The sequence below is a fragment of the Mandrillus leucophaeus genome, unplaced genomic scaffold (assembly GCF_000951045.1).
Source record: "Mandrillus leucophaeus isolate KB7577 unplaced genomic scaffold, Mleu.le_1.0 Scaffold383, whole genome shotgun sequence".
NCBI classification, from domain to species: Eukaryota; Metazoa; Chordata; class Mammalia; order Primates; family Cercopithecidae; genus Mandrillus; species Mandrillus leucophaeus.
The window spans coordinates 2,138,680-2,158,316 of NW_012104065.1; the positions used below are offsets into that span (position 1 = coordinate 2,138,680).

General features: G+C 36.1%; 1 protein-coding gene across 2 annotated transcripts in view; it reads right to left on the reverse strand.

Annotated features, from left to right (window-relative positions):
• EPS8 (epidermal growth factor receptor pathway substrate 8) overlaps positions 1-19,637 on the reverse strand; it is a 286,550-nt gene that overhangs the window by 58,713 nt on the left and 208,200 nt on the right. For both annotated transcript variants that reach the window (XM_011990822.1, XM_011990823.1), the window contains exons 2-3: positions 6,447-6,526; positions 4,820-4,896 (exon numbers count right to left, since the gene is read on the reverse strand). In XM_011990822.1, the coding sequence (XP_011846212.1) occupies positions 4,820-4,896; positions 6,447-6,526 (157 nt within the window). The remainder of the gene's footprint in view (positions 1-4,819; positions 4,897-6,446; positions 6,527-19,637) is intronic.

Sequence of the window (19,637 nt, forward strand, 5' to 3'; positions counted from 1 at the left end):
CTTGAGACCCAGTCACATGGAAAAAGCAGCCCTAAATATTCAAAAGGGAGATGAATCCGAATGATTTGGTGTGAAGGTAAGGAATGCAGCCCCTGAGTTTCACAGTGCATAAGCTAATGTGCACACACATGATCCTTTGTCACCAAGAAGATCATGTACCAAGAAGATCTGGCACTAACCGCTGCCAGACCCAAGGGAAGGGAGTATTTAATATACTTTCCAGGTATTTCCCTTAAGAACAATTTTAAATTTTAGTGCTTAAAGGCTTTGACAGACAGCCTAGCTGGAAAAAAATTATAAAATTTCCAGTATTCTGATAACAGTAGCTAAATAAAATGTTACTGTTATGAGATAACTGGAGGAGAGAGAAATTAACATTTATCTTCCTAAGGAAGTGTTACGGTGTCAGGGACGATAATGATGCAGAGTCTTTCATATGCTGGCTCTAAAATTTCTTGTATGATAATTTAAAAATGTCAAAATCGAGTTATTAAAATTGCTACATATTTTCACTATTTTCCTTGAATAAATTAATATGTTCTCAAATAAGCAAATTTATTGTCATATACAAGCATAGTTCACAATACATTTATACCACTTATAAAAAATATTTCTAGAACATTATAGGGAGTGAATATGGAATATAAGTTTTAAAATATATAATGAAAGTCACCTCTTGATTCTGTCAAAATATCACTATAATGAATTGTCTAACATTTGGAGGTAATATCAAAATATTAAATTTGAGAATCTTGATGAATCTGAGGACCCAGGACAGAAAGTGACTCTTCAATACCACTCCCCATTTCCATGATGGCGTCATTACTTCTGTTTTCTCATATAAACTTACCACAGAGTTATTATCGTTCTTATTTTATACATGAGGAAACTGGGGTCAATCATTTGTGCAAAACAGCAGCCATTTGGTAGCAGTACCATGATTCAGATCCTCTGGCCTCCAAAACCCCTGCTGCCTTTCTGAGCACATTCAGTGGAAGCAATCCGGGTGGCCCGTTATGGTGTCAGACCTGAAAAGTGTTCTCATGAAAAACTCTACATGAAACTTCAGATAGAGTAGCTAGACTGTGGTCAGTGCGTAAAAAACAGTGTGAACATTCATGTTCCAGTGCACAGGACAGTATCCTCCTATTACAAAGATGTTCATGAAGGCAAATTAATTCTTGGAAGATGATTTCAACTCATTTAAAATTGTAAAAGGATAAATTTTACATAAGATGCATAAACTGTGAGAAAACAAACTATATCACAAATCTCTTTACTAAATTTCCAGTTAAGAAGAGACACTGCCAGCACACACTGTTTAAGTTGCAGATGTGGTTTCCTTCCTCTTTGTGTAATACCCACCACTGTCTCTCAACACACCACACAAAACACACAAATAGTGCCTTCCCTCTGAGAGTTCTCAGAAAATGCCTGTGGAATGAATGGACAGATGGATGAATGACAAGGGAGAAATATGTTCATGTTTTGAAGATACATATAATCTCTTCTGGGTGACAAAGGATCGTGTGTGTGCACATTAGCTTATGTGCTGTGAAACTCGGGGGCTGCATTCCTTACCTTTACACTAAATCATTCAGATTCATCTCCCTTCTGAATATTTAGGACTGCCTTTTCCATGTGGCCGGGTCTCAAGCCTGTCTCTTTTTCATGTTGTTATAATATGCGTACTTCTAGCATGTGACAATAGACGCTATATATAAGTTAAAACTATGCAGACTGGGATGCTAAACATTCCCAAAGCTACCTAAAAAAAACTTCAACTAGAATCTGTTTATTGCAAAGCTATCTTCAAAACATGAACATATTTCTCCCTTGTCATTCATCCATCTGTCCATTCATTCCATAGGCTTTTTCTGAGAACTCTCAGAGGGAAGGTAACTATGTGTATGTCTTTGTGCAGTGTGTTGAGAGACAGTGGTGGGTATTAGAAACAAAGAGGAAAGAAACCACATCTGCAACTTAAAGCCATCTACTTCTAAGCCCAATCCATTGCTAAGACTTATTTCCTCCCTATAAATGCTTCTTGGATTTGCCCCTTTCTATCCATTTCTTTCTATCTCGTTTTACGTATACACTGTTCATTTTCATTATAGTCTACAAAATTGTTACATTGTAATCAAGTTCTAAGTTATGTGACTTTGACAATCATCTAACTTGAAAAGGAGGCCTCACTTTGCTTTATATGTAAAAGGAGGGAAATAAAATTTACTGCTTAAAAGCTAATGATTTTCCAGGCTGGTCTCAAACTCCTGACCTCAAGTAATCCACCCACCCTGGCCTCCCGAAGTGCTGGGATCACAGGCGTGAGCAACCCCGTCTCTACTAGAAATATAAAAATTAGCCAGATGTGGTGGCACGGGTCTATAGTCCCTGCTACTCTGGATGCTGAGGCAAGAGAATTGCTTGAACCCAGGAGGCAGAGATTGCAGTGAGCCGATATCATGCCAATGCACTCCAGCCTGGGCAACAAAGCGAGACTCTGTCTCCAAAAAAAAAAATAAAATAAAATAAAAGTAAGAGTTTTCAATCCTTGGATCTAAGATTTTATACAGTTGCTTCTAATACAATATAAACATTAAAATTTACAGGTGAGTTCTATATTCTATTCTTATTTCTTTCTTAGCTCTCTGAAATTAGATTTTAGATCTGTGGTATTTGTGAGAGGATTAATACTCTTTCTCCTTATTAAAATCTTTAGGCTATTATTAGGTGTCTAATTTGCCATATTACTTATATCTCTGATTCACTTATTTCCATGCATAGTCATCAAATTCATCCTCGATATTACTACCAGAGTGAGCCAGAGCAACTCTGACCTATTACTATCCTGGTTAAAACACATCAAAGGCTGCTCATTCATTGTAAACAATGCCTAAATTCCTTAGTATAATTCTTCCCAATGTGGTCTATGTTCACTTTTTCAATCTTATTTCCCAATGCACCACCATGCACTCTCCAGTTAACACCAAATTGCTTGCATCTCATTAATTCATTACACTCATTCTGCAAGTATTTCTGAGCATAAATTATATATTAGCCACTATGCCAATAAGCACAGGGAATCCTGAAGTGAACAAAACAAATATGGGCCACCTTCACAGCCTTGACAGTCCCGCTTAAAAGGGTTTCATACTGTCTGTAGCATCCTCTGGCCCCTGAAATGCCGAAGAACACAATATAGCTTTCACAGCTCAGCTCAAGGCTCAATTCCCCCATTAAATCCTTTCTGACCAACCCTCACCATTGCACCTCATACACACTACCATCTAAGCACATTTAGCCCTTTATTATAACAATGTGTTTACTAGTCTATCCCACCAAAATGGCACACAGGCAACAGCCATCTCTTAGTCATCTTTGAAATGAATGAAAGTACACAGAAATAAAGACTATGAAGATCATGGCATAACATACTTAATAAATACTGTACTTAATAAATATCTGTCTTCAAATGAAAGGCTGAAAGGATATATTTTATTCTTATCAAAAAAATATTTTTCCTGTTATCTTCAAGTTATTCTCCAGACTATAAGTCCCTTAAAGTCAGGGGTCATATATTTTTGGTCCTGTTCTGTACACATATTAATGACAAAATATTTATTGAATACATTCTCTAGATCTACAATTCATAGCTAGTAGACCACGGTAAGAATGTCACAATACTTAATAAACTGAAAGCAACAATAATCAGATTAATAAGGCTATAAAAAGTATAGGCATGTATGGTATTAAATCCATTTTATGAAGGTCTGATTTCAGTGATAATGCCAATTCACTAAAACTATAGGTAGAAAAACAATCACAAAACCTTAGAGTTGTTTATTCTTACAACAGCCAAGAAGCTGTAGATCTAGATAATGTAAAAAAGAATTCCACAATTTAGAAAATGCTGTTGGTTCCTATAGTACATAATAACAATAATATCAACAATAATAATAGCAAACACATACAGCATTTTCTGCTTGCCAGGAACAGTTCGAAGTATTTTGCATGTACTAACTTATTTAACGCTCATTTCAACCCTATGAGATACCCTCATTACACAGATAAGCAAAATTAGGCACATACAGGTAAATTAATTTGCCCGAGATCATTCAGATAATAAATAACTGAATTTGAACCTAGGAAGTCTGGTTCCAGAGTCTTTGCTATTAACCTGAGTATTATTCTCATTCTTTATTGTTAGTGGCCATCCAGACCCTATACAAATACATGCCATCCTAAACATATGTGGTAAATTTCAGGAGTCCTCGACTTTTTGTTACTTATGACTTCCATTTTATATCTGAAGTGTAAAAACATAGTATGTATATGTGAGACAATTCAGAGAGGGCGCTGAGAGTAAGATCAGGGAAAATGCGTAATTATTTTGCAGTGCATAAAGAAATTATATAACAGCTGTTAGACATACTGTAATAATACCCCCCAAAATTCAAGAGCTATGAGGAAGAAGTTCTGTCACCTGTCAGCCCACCACCAACTAGATCAGTCACAAAGATCAACAAACATTATTACAAGTAGTAAACGGGAAAAGCCACCTAGGGCATTGGTGCCATGCATAGGACTTCTGAAAGCACTGCGATACATTTCATCTGTAGTTCTAAAATGTATAACAGAAAGCAGAGTTCATAGCTTTGGTAGTTTTTATAAAAACTCTTCTTTAAAATAATCCTTATTTAGCTGTCACCACCTCATTCCAAACAATATTAAGTGTGTGGGTTCAAACCATGAGTTTGAAAATGTAATTTGTAAAAAGTGGTTAGAAACAGAATTATACCCTATCAAATAAACCTACCATAAAGGGCCTTCGCACTTGTTTTTGAACCATGTTCTCTGTCCATCTGGGAAAAGGTAGGTGATGATCCGTAGCCACTGTAATAAATTTTTAAAAAAAAAGGTCATTGTGTTGGGTTCGAGTCCAATATAAGTAATAGAAGCTCAACTAGAAAACAAAAATTCCAATGCACTATAATCACCATGTGTTTAAAAGAACATACTGATGGCCGGGTACGGTGGCTCACGCCTGTAATCCCAGCACTTTGGGAGGCCGAAGTGGGCAGATCACCCGAGGTCAGGAGTTCGTGACCAACCTGACCAACATGGAGAAGCCCGGACTCTACTGAAAATACAAAATTAGCTGGGAGTGGTGGCGCATGCCTGTAGTTCCAGCTACTTGGGAGGCTGAAGCAGAAGAATCGCTTGAACCCAGGAGGTGGAAGTTGCAGTGAGCCGAGATGGTACCACTGCACTCCAGCCTGCGACAGAGCAAGACTCTGTCTCAAAAACAAAAAAAGAAAAAAAATTAGCTAGGCATGGTGGCAGGCACCTGTAATCCCAGCTATGCAGGGGGCTATCTAACCTCTTGTTACTAATATGCTATGTGAAATAAATAGTGCTTTATTTGAATTTTATTCATCTTTTCAGTAAACATTTTTTAAGACCCCAAACCTAGAAGAATGAGGAGTATGAGAGGGGGAAAGAGGGTGCTGTCAATAAAACAAGTACATAAAATAATTATAATAGAATGTGATATCTAGGTAAAACTAATAGATATGACATGTAAAATCAAAGAAGGGCTAACTCTTTATCAACATATCTAAGAAAACTTTACTACCGTATTGATACAAGCAGAATCTAAATGAATGGAAAGAAGCTCTATAAACAGGCAGAGAATCAAGTGAGGAAAAGGTATGTGGAACTGACTCAAGAAATAGCACAGTGTCTGTGGAAAGATGCCATTAATGTAACATTTCCAGAATAGACAAAAGCCATGGCAAATTGAGGGCTTTCAGCATCATGATTCAGAATTACATTTTATTATATTCTCTCGAAACAGTAAATATTACTTGTTATGAAAAAATGATGAGTAAAATATATATCACAATGGCCGATGTCAAACAGTAACATTAATTGTAATATATAAGATTAAGTCAGGGTTATGATTTCAAGTTATACCTGGACCCACTGGAATTATTTTGTTAGTTTGCCTGATCTTTTCTAGTTTTATGCAATGGTAAATAATTTGATTAGTTTATACTAAATGACATTTAACCCTTCTGAAATGCCAATATTTTACAAATAACAATAACAGAATGCACCACAGAAATTCAAAGTTTTGAAATAGATTATATATTCCTCCATGAAAAGCAATAATACATAAAGTACTAGAATGAAACATCTTCCAAGTGTGAGATCAATATCATTATCATGAGGCTATTTGCTTTACCATCTTATTCTGATCAGACATAGTAAACTTTCAATGATAACATGTATTGTAACAAAGCTATTACATATTAATAAGGAATGAACTACTGAACTACACAACAAAATAAAAGTAATCTTTTCACTAAAAATATACAACAATTAAAATCACCAAATCAAATCCCCCCAGAACATATTAAATATAAACCCTTTCAACTTACTTCATCTGAGATGAGTACATTCCAAAACTACTGGGATGATTAGAAATATGACCATTCATTGTGTCTTTCACTCGTGTGTTCTAAAAAAAGGAAGACACATAGATTAAAGGCAATAAAAAGGTCAAGACATCTCAGTTTCAAAACTTATTCATTCAACAAATATGTGTTGCTGCAGGAATTATAGTAGAAATACAAAGATAAAGATCTCCACCCTCAAAGAGCTCAGGCCCCAGAGGTATAGATGAACATTTAAACAAAGATCCAACCGGCATTTAAAATTAATATGTTAAAATTGTAAGCAAATTTAGGTGAACAAAAGAAAAATCTAAAATATAGTTCTGAGTCCTCAAAGCATACAGACATAATTCTACATTCTGCCCAAACTCATAATCAACTATCACTTTTATGAGATGTTATTTTGTTTACTGTTCCATTATAAAAGTAATAGAAACTCATTTAATTTTAAAAGTTGAGAAATACAGAAAAGTACAAAAGCAAAAAGTATCACCCAGAGTCCTATCATTAACAACCAGGTAACAGTTACTTTGCAGTCTTTTTGCCTACAAGTGGTTTTCTTTCCTCCCTTCCTTCTTTTATTTCTTCTTTCCTTCAAAGCACATTTGACAACATGTGCTTTGTCAAATGCACAAATGCACATGGATATATCTTTTCTCAAGAAAGTTTTCATTCACACGCTTCTTTTACTTTTCACAAGAAAATAACTTTAAAAATCAATACCAGATGTTTAACCTCAAAAATCATTTTTAAATCTATTTTACAGATTGAACAAACTTACTTCAAACAAGACAAATAATGAGTAAAATTTCCTCATTATCAAATGGAATGGCCTTTTCTTTCTTCTCGACAACATTGCTGTACCCAATTTATTTCTATTCACTCCTGGATATTTGGTCCTGTCCGGGTTTTGTGTCACTAAGCTATCCTGGATTCTGTCTTATTTTTCTGACTTTTGTCTTTTCAAATATATTATATTACTATGTCCTCTCAATAACTGTGAATTAGGCAGGACACAACCCAGCTTTGTGGGCCAAGGGGGTGAAAGCATGAACAAATACTGATTATGAAGTTTCAGGTCCTGCGATGGATATTAGGACCACCAAAGTGAACCAAACGGACATGGTCCCAACTATAGGCCTACAGTCTAGTGGGGGGAAACAGATAATGAATAAATATAAAATTTTCAGTTGTACTTATTAATATTATTACAAAGGGAACATTCATCATAACATGGATGCATATAATAAGGGAACTTAACTCAGATTGGAAGAGCATAGAAAGCCTACATAAAGAAATAATATGCAAGATGTGGTCACTTTGAGTTAATTCTTTCTCATTCTTCAGGTCTCACTTCAATCACAGTGTCCTCAGGGGAAGATTTTACTGACCTTCCTGAATAGATAAGATCCCACTATCAGACACTCTCCACACTATAAACAATTTTTCAAAGCATTTATCACATTCATAACTTTTCCTTTACTTAAATTAATACTTGACTCTTCACTAAACTCTTAGCCCCCAAAAGGCATGAATTTTTGTTTGATGACTTCTGCTTTTCAAACAAGAAGAAGGGTACCAGGCACAGAATAGGTGTTCATTAAATATTTATTCAAAGAAAGAAAGAAGGAAATTCACGTTCCACTCTTCAAAGAGTTTATTGTGTTCTTAGGGAAACAAAGTTAATTCACGTAAAACAAATAGTAAGGAATTAAGTCCCAATGTATGTAGCTCTATTTTAAATCTGTTAGAAGTTCGGACAGGGAAAAGGCCATGAAGACTGTCTTTACTTTCTGGAAGGACTGGGACTTGACCTAGTTCTTTAAAAATGGATAAGAATGGCCCTCAAAACACTGGAATTTAATTCAAGCTTCCCTATCCACTGCTTAAAAGCACGTTTATAAATTAAGAAGCAAAGAAAGATTGGCTTCTGCCCTGTACATGCACTGTACTTATAAAATTACACGTATGTTACATTGCTGTGCTCCATTTTTGTTGTTTTCCTTCTTCAGTTTATGCTTAGATACCATCAGTGGTGTGCTGGTAAACCAATTCTCAGGGTGGGACAAGGCAGAGGGCCTGATTTGTAGTGCTTATTGATTTCCATGGTATAAATATTCCCACCATGGCCAATTTCAAGCAGTCAGTGGTTTAACAGCAGCTTACGAAATTCCTAAATCCTTCACAATTGGCTCTCATAAGCCTAAAGGATCCAACTACAGCACATCATTGCTACGTTCTATAATTTGGGCCAGAACAGAGGCCTGGAATAACATTATGGAACTAGAGATAGTTTGGAATTTTAACACTATTCCTGGCACTAATTGGGCTAGGAAAGTCAGTTAAGCCTCTGTCTCAATGTTCTCGTGAGTAAAACAGAGATAATTCTTCGTCTTCTCAGCTCACAGTGCTAGTGTAAAGATGAAAGGAGACAGATGTGCAAGTTCCTTCCAAAACTGAAAAAAAGGAAGTGTTCTTTCAAAGCAAGCTGCTTCATTCAGTATATAAATTAAACCCCCAGGGTTTGTGCTGATTTTGATCTGGTTTGCATTTTAAAACCACAGCAGCTGGTTTTAATGAAAAGTGATAGCCACAGCATCTCATCTTTTCATGTTTAATTGTTCAAGACAATCAAATAAATGCATGGTCTCTGTTTTGTTTCAAAATAGTGATCTGTTAGAATAAGAGAACATTAGAAAAGGGGATAGAAAATGTCAATTTGCTAAATTGAATTTTAAATATAGAAACATTTTGTCATTTGGCAATCACAGGTTCACTTATCACGGTGGCTTATGCGGTAAATATGGAGGCTTTCAAATGTCCAATGTGAGCAATTGCAGTGTATACCATGCAAAAGAAACAATCACAAATGTTTGTCTTTTTTTCCATTAGGCTTTTAAGACATATCCAGTTTATACCCATATATGCCATATACACAATTAAAAATAATGATCAACTCTAACTGAAAAATTAAGTGTCTATTTTTATACACTGTTAAAGCAACCTAAGGAGATAAAGGTTTTTTTTTTTTAATCACTTTTAAGTTTAAAGATTCACAAATGCAGTTAATCACACTAACTACATAATTCTACTGAAAGTATACACTAACGCCATCATCATAGCTACCATCTACAGTTGGCTCTTGAACATCAGAAGGTGGGACTGCAGAGTCCACTTATAAGCAAATTTTCCTCCACTTCTGCTGTCCTGAGACAGCAAAATCGACCCCTCCACTTCCTCTCCCTCAGCCTACTCAACATGAAGACAACAAGGATGAAGACCTTCATGATGATCCACTTCTAGCTCATGAATAGTGAACATATTTTCTCTTCCTTAAGATTTTATTTTCTCCAGCTTACTTTATTTTAGAAAATATAATACATATACAAAATATGTTAATCACTGTTTACATTATCTTAGGTAGACAGTAGGCTATTAGTATACGTTTTAGAGGAATCGAAGTTATACACAGATTTTCGACTGAGTGGGGGTCAGCACCCCTAATTCCTGTGTTTGCTCAAGGGTCAGCTATATTTGATTTTAAGTAACAGCATCAATTTCCTTATGAAAACACTTTTAGTAAGTCGTAGTTACTATGATTTTATCTTTATTTTCTACAGAAAACAAAATTCTTTGGCAATTAGACGGATACAAATGATACATTTAAGATCTAAGTTAAGTGCATCAAAAATGTAACACACTATAATTTTCAAAAAGAAAGGAAGTGGAATGTATAAAAAATGACTTTAAGAAGAAATAAGGCTTTAAGGCTAACTCAGCAAATTAAATTTGTATTAGAAAGTTTTAAGATTCTCAAATATAAGTTTTAGATTCCTTTTCTTTACTCTTGCTTGCATCTAGTATCAATTTTCAAATTGGCAGACATGACTCAATGTTAAAACTACCTACCCCATCTTGCTGTCATATAATTAGTAACTCTCAGCATATTTAACTGTCCTTCAAATGACTTGTGTTCTCAGAAAATATCACAGATGTTTTTTATCTACAGAAGTGTGTTTGGATATGACATTGAAACATTTCTGTCTAGGTTTCAATTTAATTTAATTGATGTCTCCCAGTCTAAGTTACAAGCAAGTGGGAGGGGGCACTATCATTACTCAGGATTTTAACTAAAAGATCAGTGAAACTTAATTTCTACCAATACTTTGTGACACTGTCTACCAATGATTTTGCTTAAAACATATTTTAAAAAATCTTCTTTAAACCTCTTAAATCATCACACATTCTGTCTCCTGCAGTGTCTTCTAGAGCAATCACGTTTTAATATCTCTTACCAGTACCATTGGTAAAGATGGCACCATGTATTTTTCTATGCTATTTGTTCAAATATCGAGTAACAAAGAATTTTTATGTGTGAATAAACTCAAATAACTAATAAGGATATTAAGCTCTTGTAACAATAATGTGGTTAATGCCTGTGAAGGTATTACTATAATTTCTAGGCCATATAGAAGAATAGTATTTTCTCAAGACCAGTATCAGTGTAAATGGAGCAGTTTTATGCCTTTAAATCAACACAATAAAATCACTTAAAACAGTTAACTTAGTTCCTCTTTCTTTATGACAAAATTCTTAAGTTTATAAATTAGAACATAATTTTAGGAAAAGTCTATGATCAAATCAGAATGTTGTTTGCTTAACAAGTGGCTGAAGAAAACTACTTATAACAAAATGTAATATGCAACTTTAGAAAGAACTACTTTAGCACTAATTATGTTTGCTATTGTGATGGATTTCATAGGAAGGCCTAACACAGAAAAGAGCCATAGACATATCCGAATACTACTATTGTATTTCCCTCCAATTCTTGTCTATTCCCTGAGTTGCTATGATGACATCATGAGCACACATGTACTATTGGATGCTATACTATACGTGGAAATTACTAATATCTCAGTTCAAAATATTGTTGATATTTTACCGACTTGGGAAACTATGCTAATTTTAAAAAGAATCACTTCTATTTATTGAGTTTTAACCCTGCATCGGGTATCATGCTAAATGCATTCTATTGCCTTACTTAATCTTCACATTAGTTTTTGAAGGAGGTACTATTCTTCATTCTCATTTTATAGATGAAGAAATTGAAACAAAGAGATTGCCATCTGTGTGGCATTTTGAAACTTAAAATCATATAGTGCCATGAATGACTGAAAATAATGTCTTATTTGCATCTAAGGTAAAATCCTAGGCAGAAGAGAACGCAAAGGAGAAACCGAAGGAAAACATTTAATGAGCCCCCACTTCATATGACATTTTACAAATATCACCTCACTTTATCCTTAAAACATTATCGGCTAGTTATTGGCTCTATTTGTGGGTGAGATGACAGCCTCAAGGCGGTTAAGTCATTCGCCTAAGTGGTAATGATACGGAAGGGAAGGGAGTGGTCCCTTTAAATAATACAGAAGGGGAGAAGGGAAGTGCTGGGTAGAGGAAGGCGTGGTCACTGGTTAGGGCTCCACCCCCATGGACCTAGATGAGGACAGGCATTTTTGTTTTCCTGCCCAAATGTGGCATTTCCCAAGACCACCCTGGCCTGCCATGCCCCCATCCTGTGCCTATAAAAACCCTGAGAACCTAGCAGGCAGACACATAAGCAGCTGGACATTGAGAGGGACACATCGGCAGAGGAACACCCCGACAGGCACCAGCATGCTGCAGGCCACTGACCAGCAGAATGATCCGGAGTTTGGATTTTGGCTGGAGCAGTCTGAGGAGATCCCAGGCTACTGAGCAGCCGGACTCCAGGGGAAAACTATCTCCCTTCTGGCTTCCCTCATCTGCTGAGAGCTACCTCCACTAAATAAAACCCTGCACTCATTCTCCAAGCCAACATGTGAATCGATTCTTCTGGTACACCAAGGCAATAACCCCAGGATACAGAAAGCCCCGTCCTTGCAATAAGGTAGAGGGTCTAATTGAGCTGGTTAACACAAGCCGTCTATAGACAGCAAAACTAAAAGAGCACCCTGTAACACATGCCCACTGGGGCTTCATCTGTAAACATTCACCCCGAGACACTACTGTGGGGTTGGAACCTCACAGCCTGTCCTCTGCATGCTCCCCTAGAGGTCTGAGCAGCAGGCACTGAAGCAATAAGCCACACCCGCATTGCATGCCCTGCGAGGGGGACAAAGGAACTTTTCTTGTTTCAGTAACACAAGAAGCTAAAATTAGAAGCAGAACTAAAACTCTGATCTGACTGACTTATATTCCTTTTTTTTTCAATAAGTTACACCATTGTGTGATAGTTTGACCACTGTGTGCCTGCCAAAAGTTTTCAGTTTTATTCACTCTATGTGCAATTATATTCTTTATTCTAATCAACATTTCTTAAAATAAGGTATTAAAAATGCTAGTTTTTGGAAAGGAAGAGTATTTACTGAGAAAACTAGGATTAAATATATTTTTAATGCTAAATATCCTTTTTCCATAATAGCACCACATGCTAAATTAGTACAGTTCAACATACTTTACAAAAGCAAACAGATAAAGACTTACCAGGGCCTGACATAAACCAGCTGGGTGGGTAGATGGAAAAACATACTCTAAAAACATCTTTTAAAAAAGTTTTGTTTGGTTTTTAATTGACAAATAATAGTATATATTTATAGCGTACAATGTGGTGTTTTGATACATGTATAACTATGAAATGATTAAATCAGGTTAATTAGCATATCCAACACCTCAAATATTTATCATTTCTTTGTGGTAAGAACATTTTAAACCTCTCTGTTAGCTGTTTTGAAATATACAAAACATTAGTATTAACTACAGTCACTACGCTGTGCAATTGGTCACCAGAACTTATTCCTCCTAACTGAAACTGTGTACCCGTTGTTAAGTGAATTAAGCCAGGCACAGAGATTTCACTTATACGCAGAATGTAAAAAAGTTGTATTCACGGAAATAGAAAGTAGGATGGTAGTTGGCAGAGGCTGGGGGTGGGGGAAGGAGGTGGACCAGGAGAGGAGAAACGTTGGTAATATCATCTTTAATGAGACTGAAACGCCTGAATTCAAATTCCATTCTGGCGTATTAAATGGCCTCTAAAAATAGTAAATCGTAAAACATTACAGGTACAGCGAGAAGAGCTATAACCCACAGATGAGATATAATATTTTAATATTTAACCACCCTGTCACCACATGATTACCTTCCTCTGCATCATCTAGAGCAAAGGACATTAAGCAGCAAACAAAATACTGCAGGTGACTCACTGCATTTCTGTACAGCTCCTTAAGAGGATCAATCCTTTCTAAAATGTACAATATATCTTTATAAATGCTTACAACCTACAAAGTGGAAAATGGTACCTTTAGGCAACTGCTGTACTGAATTCATCCCACTTTTCTAGATCATAAATACATTTCCCGGATAGTACTACAAGTAAAAACTTAATTGTTAAACCACACAGGACTTTTTTAAAAAGCATACGAATTCTATTTTTGTAAAGGTTAAATAACTCTTTCTAGTGTATTATAATGCATATACTTACACTACCCCCAAAATACTTCTCATATATTTTATTGACAGTCACTATTTCTTATCTCAACTTCCTCTCCTCCTGCCTGCCATAATATTCTAACATTGATTGTTTTGATAAGAGAACACAGAGGTATTATATCTTATCAAGGATTATCCATTGTTTCAATTTGTCTGTTCTATTTTAGCAATACATGGTTTTACAGATCCAATGGCCAGCAGAATGATTATATGGGGGAAGGTAATTGCTTTCTAACAGAATACTTTGTTTACTTTTCTAGGTATCAGACTGTATCAAGAGCAACATGTATAACTTTTTAAGTCTATGAAAAGTTCATGACTAAGCAGGTAAGGTAAAACCCTCAATTCTTAACTGTTCCTTCTTCTTATTATCCTATGCCTCTTAACATTTTGTCCACAAAGATAAAAATGTACTCTTTTCAAAATACTATTTTTCATTTATCTTCCAGAATAGAGGAAGTCCTAATAGGCTGCTAGAAAGTGATGCAACAAAGAAGAGTCAAGACCAAACAAAAAAGTCAGTTCCACTAACTGTCTATACTTGCTGAATATATTAAAAAAAAAAAAAAACCAGATTGTCAGTAGGTAATCCTACTCAGAAAACAAATCTCTAGCACCTCATCCAACTCACAGAAAACCTAGGACAAACTTCCCTTGAAGCTTTCCTGCTTATAAAGAAATTTTAGGGGGGAAAAAAAGCATCTTTAAGAAAAGATCACATTATAGGCAATAGAAGACAGCAAAGTATGAAGTTCAAGGGCAACTAGATTAGGGGTAGATCTAGAGGATACAATCTCCCTCAAAGAATGACTAGACCAAAAAAGGCAAGAGAGGCCGGGCACAGTGGTTTACTATGCCTATAATCCCAACACTTTGGGAAGTCAAGGTGGGGGTATTGCTTGAGGCCGGGAATTTGAGACCAGCCTGGTCGACAAAGTAAGGTCCCAGTTCTACCAATAATAAAAAAAAATAACAAAAAAGAAAGAAAGATAATGACTTTTAGAAATGTATAGTATAATGGGGCAGAGAGACATCCAAAAGATCATTTATAGTACGGTGTGGCAGGCAGAAGGTCAGTATGCAAGGCCTGTGCCTAGGGCTGGAAGCGGGAGATATTCAGTTCCTAACTGCCTTCCTTCACAGGCTGTGATGCAGGAGCTAAGCCAGAAGGCAAAAGAGAAGAGCAAAGGCAGGAGATGGCTTTGGACACTTAGGAAACTGTCAGCAGTTTGGTAGGAAGTTATGAGGGATGAGGTTGGAGATGAAGTGAGAATCATATCACAGAGGACGAATTACAGATACACCACATTTTTGTGAGACTAAAGTTCAGTGTTTATTTATTGTATCTATGTAAATGCTATTCACAGTATACTAAGAATACCCTTCCATTTTTTACATTTGTCTTCTATTTGTTAATAATTATCTCCGCCCCCCCAACTCTTAGTGTTCCTATGTCCCCCTCATTAATTTTATTACTTTACACCACCAGAAGTGGAGCCCTCCTTTCAATACACTGAAGCACTACCCATTCTATCATTACTCTAACATTTCTGTCTTTCTGCAGGCTTCTTTCCCAGATATATGACTGCTCCACTCGAACTGATTACTCTCTAAGGTCCGAACAGCTTTCATCATGGATCCACATTCCTCACCGCCCTGTGTATCCCCTTCATCTTCCTCCTGTCTTGGAGCCTTGCTTCCTGGATCCTGGACCTCCCTCTTTCCGTGCTTTTTCTTTTATATTTTGGTACGGCACATACTTCAGGGAACTTCCTGAGAAAGAGTATTAGAAAAGTACATTTTTCAAACTTCGTATGACAAAAAATGTGTTTATTCTACCTTTACACATGATGGACTGTTTGTCTTCGTTTCAAATTGTAGATTTTAAGAGGTTTTTTGTTTTGTTTTTGTTTTTGTTTTGCCACAGAATTTTGAAGCCATTGTGGTTCTGTCTTCAACGGCCCCTGCTGAATGTTAGGGGCCACTCTGACTCCCGATTTTTTGTATAGAGCCTGTCTGTTTTCTTCTGTCTGGAGTCTAGGATCTTCATTTTTACCCCTGATGCTCTGAAATATTACGGTGCTATACATTGGTATGGGTGTTTTTTGAAAAATTCAGCATATTGGAAACACAATAGGCCTTTTCAAACTTGAACATCATTTTCTTAAAGTCCAGGAAATTTTCTTTTGCTATTTCTTTCATACTTTCCTTACTATATATATATCTCTTTTTCTAAAAAATTCAATTGCTCAGAGTAGGACCTCCTGGTCTAAATCTCTACTTTTGTATTTTCTCTTCTGTTTTTCTACTTTTGTCTCTACTTTTTGTATTTTCTCTTTTGTTTTTCTCTTTTGTTTTTCTACTTTCTGGGTAGCTTCCTCTTTTTGATCTTCAAAAAACATTTTGAGTTTCTTATTTCTTCTATCAGTTCCATTTTCCAGGAGTACATAAGAAAAAGAAAGCTTCCTTTTCTTATAGTGTCTATACTTATTTTCTAATTACAGTATATTCTCTGATCTTTCTGAGTACATTCACGATAATGTTTTTAAGTTTTCTTCTCCCTTCATTGTCTCTTTATGACAATTTCCTTGTTTTCTCTAGGTTTGTTTTGGCTCCTGAATTGCTTTAAATATCAGGTGATTACTGGTTATTACTCATATTGAAGATGAAGCCCTAAAAAGCTGGCAAGAAAGTCAGTGTATATGGGTGGGGCTGGTGAACAAGTGGGCTTCCCTGCACAGCAGTCCTGTTTGTAGACCCCAACCATCAGTGTCTACAGGTCTTTTGCATAGATCAGTCAGGTTCTCCAGGGAAGTATCTTCCAGTTCCACGTTTAGAGAATGTAAAGCTGACTGCCAAAACTTCAGCAGTAAGTGGAAGAAGTCAGTCAGGGTGTCTTGCTGTTTAGTAAGCATTTCATTTCATCTTTCACCCTCTCTCTGTGCCTTGGTATCCCCAACCGAGTCCTCTAGTTCACATTCTCCACAGAATAAACTACTGGTTTTACTGGAGTGTGAGGAGGCAGCTGGGATCCAAGTTCACTTTAAACACATGACTAATACGTCCTACTATTCTCAGCCTCACGCTGGCTGTCGAGGCAGTTGGAGGTTCTGAAGTGAAAATAAGGTTGTTTCTCAATGTCTCTCAATAGTAGCTTAGGTTTCAGCATCTGAGGACTTCTAGGTTAATCACAATTATCCACAGGCTTTACAGAGTCCCTTTGTCTCACTGGCTTTCTGCATTTTAAAAATCCCTTTACTGTTATTTTATTTGGAGGAAGTGAAATAAATGCATATACTATCATGGAATACTATGCAGCCATAAAAACAAATGATATCATATCCTTTGCAGAGACATGGATGAAGCTGGAAGCCATTATCCTCAGCAAACTAACACAGTAACAGAAAACCAAACACTGCATATTCTCACTCATAAGTGAGAACTGAACAATGAGAACACATGGACACAGGGAAGCAAAAAATACCAAGGCCTATCAGATAGAGATGGGGCAAGAGGAGGGAGAGCATCAGGACAAATAGCTAATGCATGCCGGGCTTGATACCTAAGTGACGTGTTGATAGGGGCAGCAAACCACAATGGCACATGTATACCTATGTAACAAACCTGCATGTTGAGCACATGTATCCCAGAACTTAAAGTAAATTTTTTCAAAAACTGAAACAAATGTATATGGTTAGTCTGCCATTTTTCTGTAGCATATTTTCATTGTCTAAACATTACGAAATATTTGTCAATGAAAAACCCAAATGAAAAATTCAAGTCACCTCTAATATGAACTTGAGAGGTTCAGGTGGACTATGAAATATGAGTACAAGTTTACACTAAAAATAAAGGTACCATAACAACCAGAGTGAAAGTAACACACACAAAAAATTTACATTTGACAAAGTCAGCTGGTATTTTGGTAGTATATGTTTAACTACCTATTGTTATTATAACAGCAAACTCTGTTTTCAAATCCCAGAGAAAAAACAATGCTCTATAAAGCATGGATGTGAGGCAATATCCCCAGTTAAATCAGAGATTACTGTTCATGAAAAGCTCTTGCTTTAATTGCTTTTCTAGAAATTATTTAGGTGCCTAAATAAAACGTGGAATTCATCCTTAGGTAAATAACCACTACTTTATCCATTTTCATTAATGTTTTTCCCAAAAAGAAGCCCATTTAAATTGATAAGTTGGGCCGGGCGCGGTGGCTGAAGCCTGTAATCCCAGCACTTTGGGAGGCCGAGACGGGTGGATCACGAGGTCACAAGATCAAGACCATCCTGGCTAACACGGTGAAACCCCGTCTCTACTAAAAAAGACAAAAAACTACTAGCCGGGCGAGGTGGCGGGCGCCGGTAGTCCCAGCTACTCAGGAGGCTGAGGCAGGAGAATGGCGTGAACCCGGGAGGCGGAGCTTGCAGTGAGCCGAGATCGCGCCACTGCACTCCAGCCTGGGGAACAGAGTGAGACTCCGTCTCAAAAAAAAAATAATAATAAATAAATAAATAAATAAATAAATAAATAAATTGATAAGTTGGGAACAAATTATTTGTGAACTACTCCAAAACAAAAGCAGAGATACCTGTGCGTTAGTTTTAAAATTCAAGTCGCCGGTAAAAGTAGTATGAAATTCTCTTCTGTATTCTTGAGAGTTTACCTACTTACATAGTCATAAAATATACAGGAAGAACAAAAAGTTAATTCCAATGTGAAAAAATAATTAAGCCTATTATATTTCATATTTAAAAGTCAGTAAATATAAGCTTTGACTATGAATAGCACTACCTTTGAAAAATGTGCGATTATAAGAGAAGTTCTCAAAACCAGCAGTAAAGTTCTTCATAACCATGAAATCATCCATGAATGAGGTAAATTTAGACATATCTCACTTTTTCATTATTGTAAAAATAATGCTTATTTATTAAGTATTTTAATGCGTCAGCCACTGTGCAAGCACTTTACATGCATTATCTTACTTCTTATTAAGAGGTAATAAGAACTTCTTATTCCTACTTTAATGAGAATCTGAGACTTATTAGAGTTATAAGTAAAGGTAATTTGGCCATGACATCAGCAACAAGTTGTGCTTTTAACCACTATTATATACTTTCCTTTTACTAATGATAAATCCAGTATTTTGAAGTTGGCTGGGGAAATGTCAACATGGATTAATTAAAAACTAAAAGAACTTTTATACATGATTATTCAAACAAGATTCATTCAACATTAATTGGCAACTGCCAATCTTCATTCATTCACTCATTCATTTAACAAATATTTACTACGTAACCAGAATGTGCTACGTAACCATCAGTGCTCTCGCACAATCCAATACAACTTCTTAGAATAATAGAAATGTATTGTATTAGCACCGCTCAATACGGTAGCTGAGCACAAGTGTTGAGCACTTGAAATATGGCTAGTGCCACTAAGAAACTTAAGTTTTATTGTATATAAATTAGTTTAAATTTAAATGCTAATAACCACATACAGACTAACAGCTACCACACTATACAGGGTAGCTCTACATATTGAGTGCAAAGAAAAACCCAAATGAAAAATTCAAGTCACCTCTAATATGAACTTGAGAGGTTCAGGTGGACTATGAAATATGAGTACAAGTTTACACTAAAAATA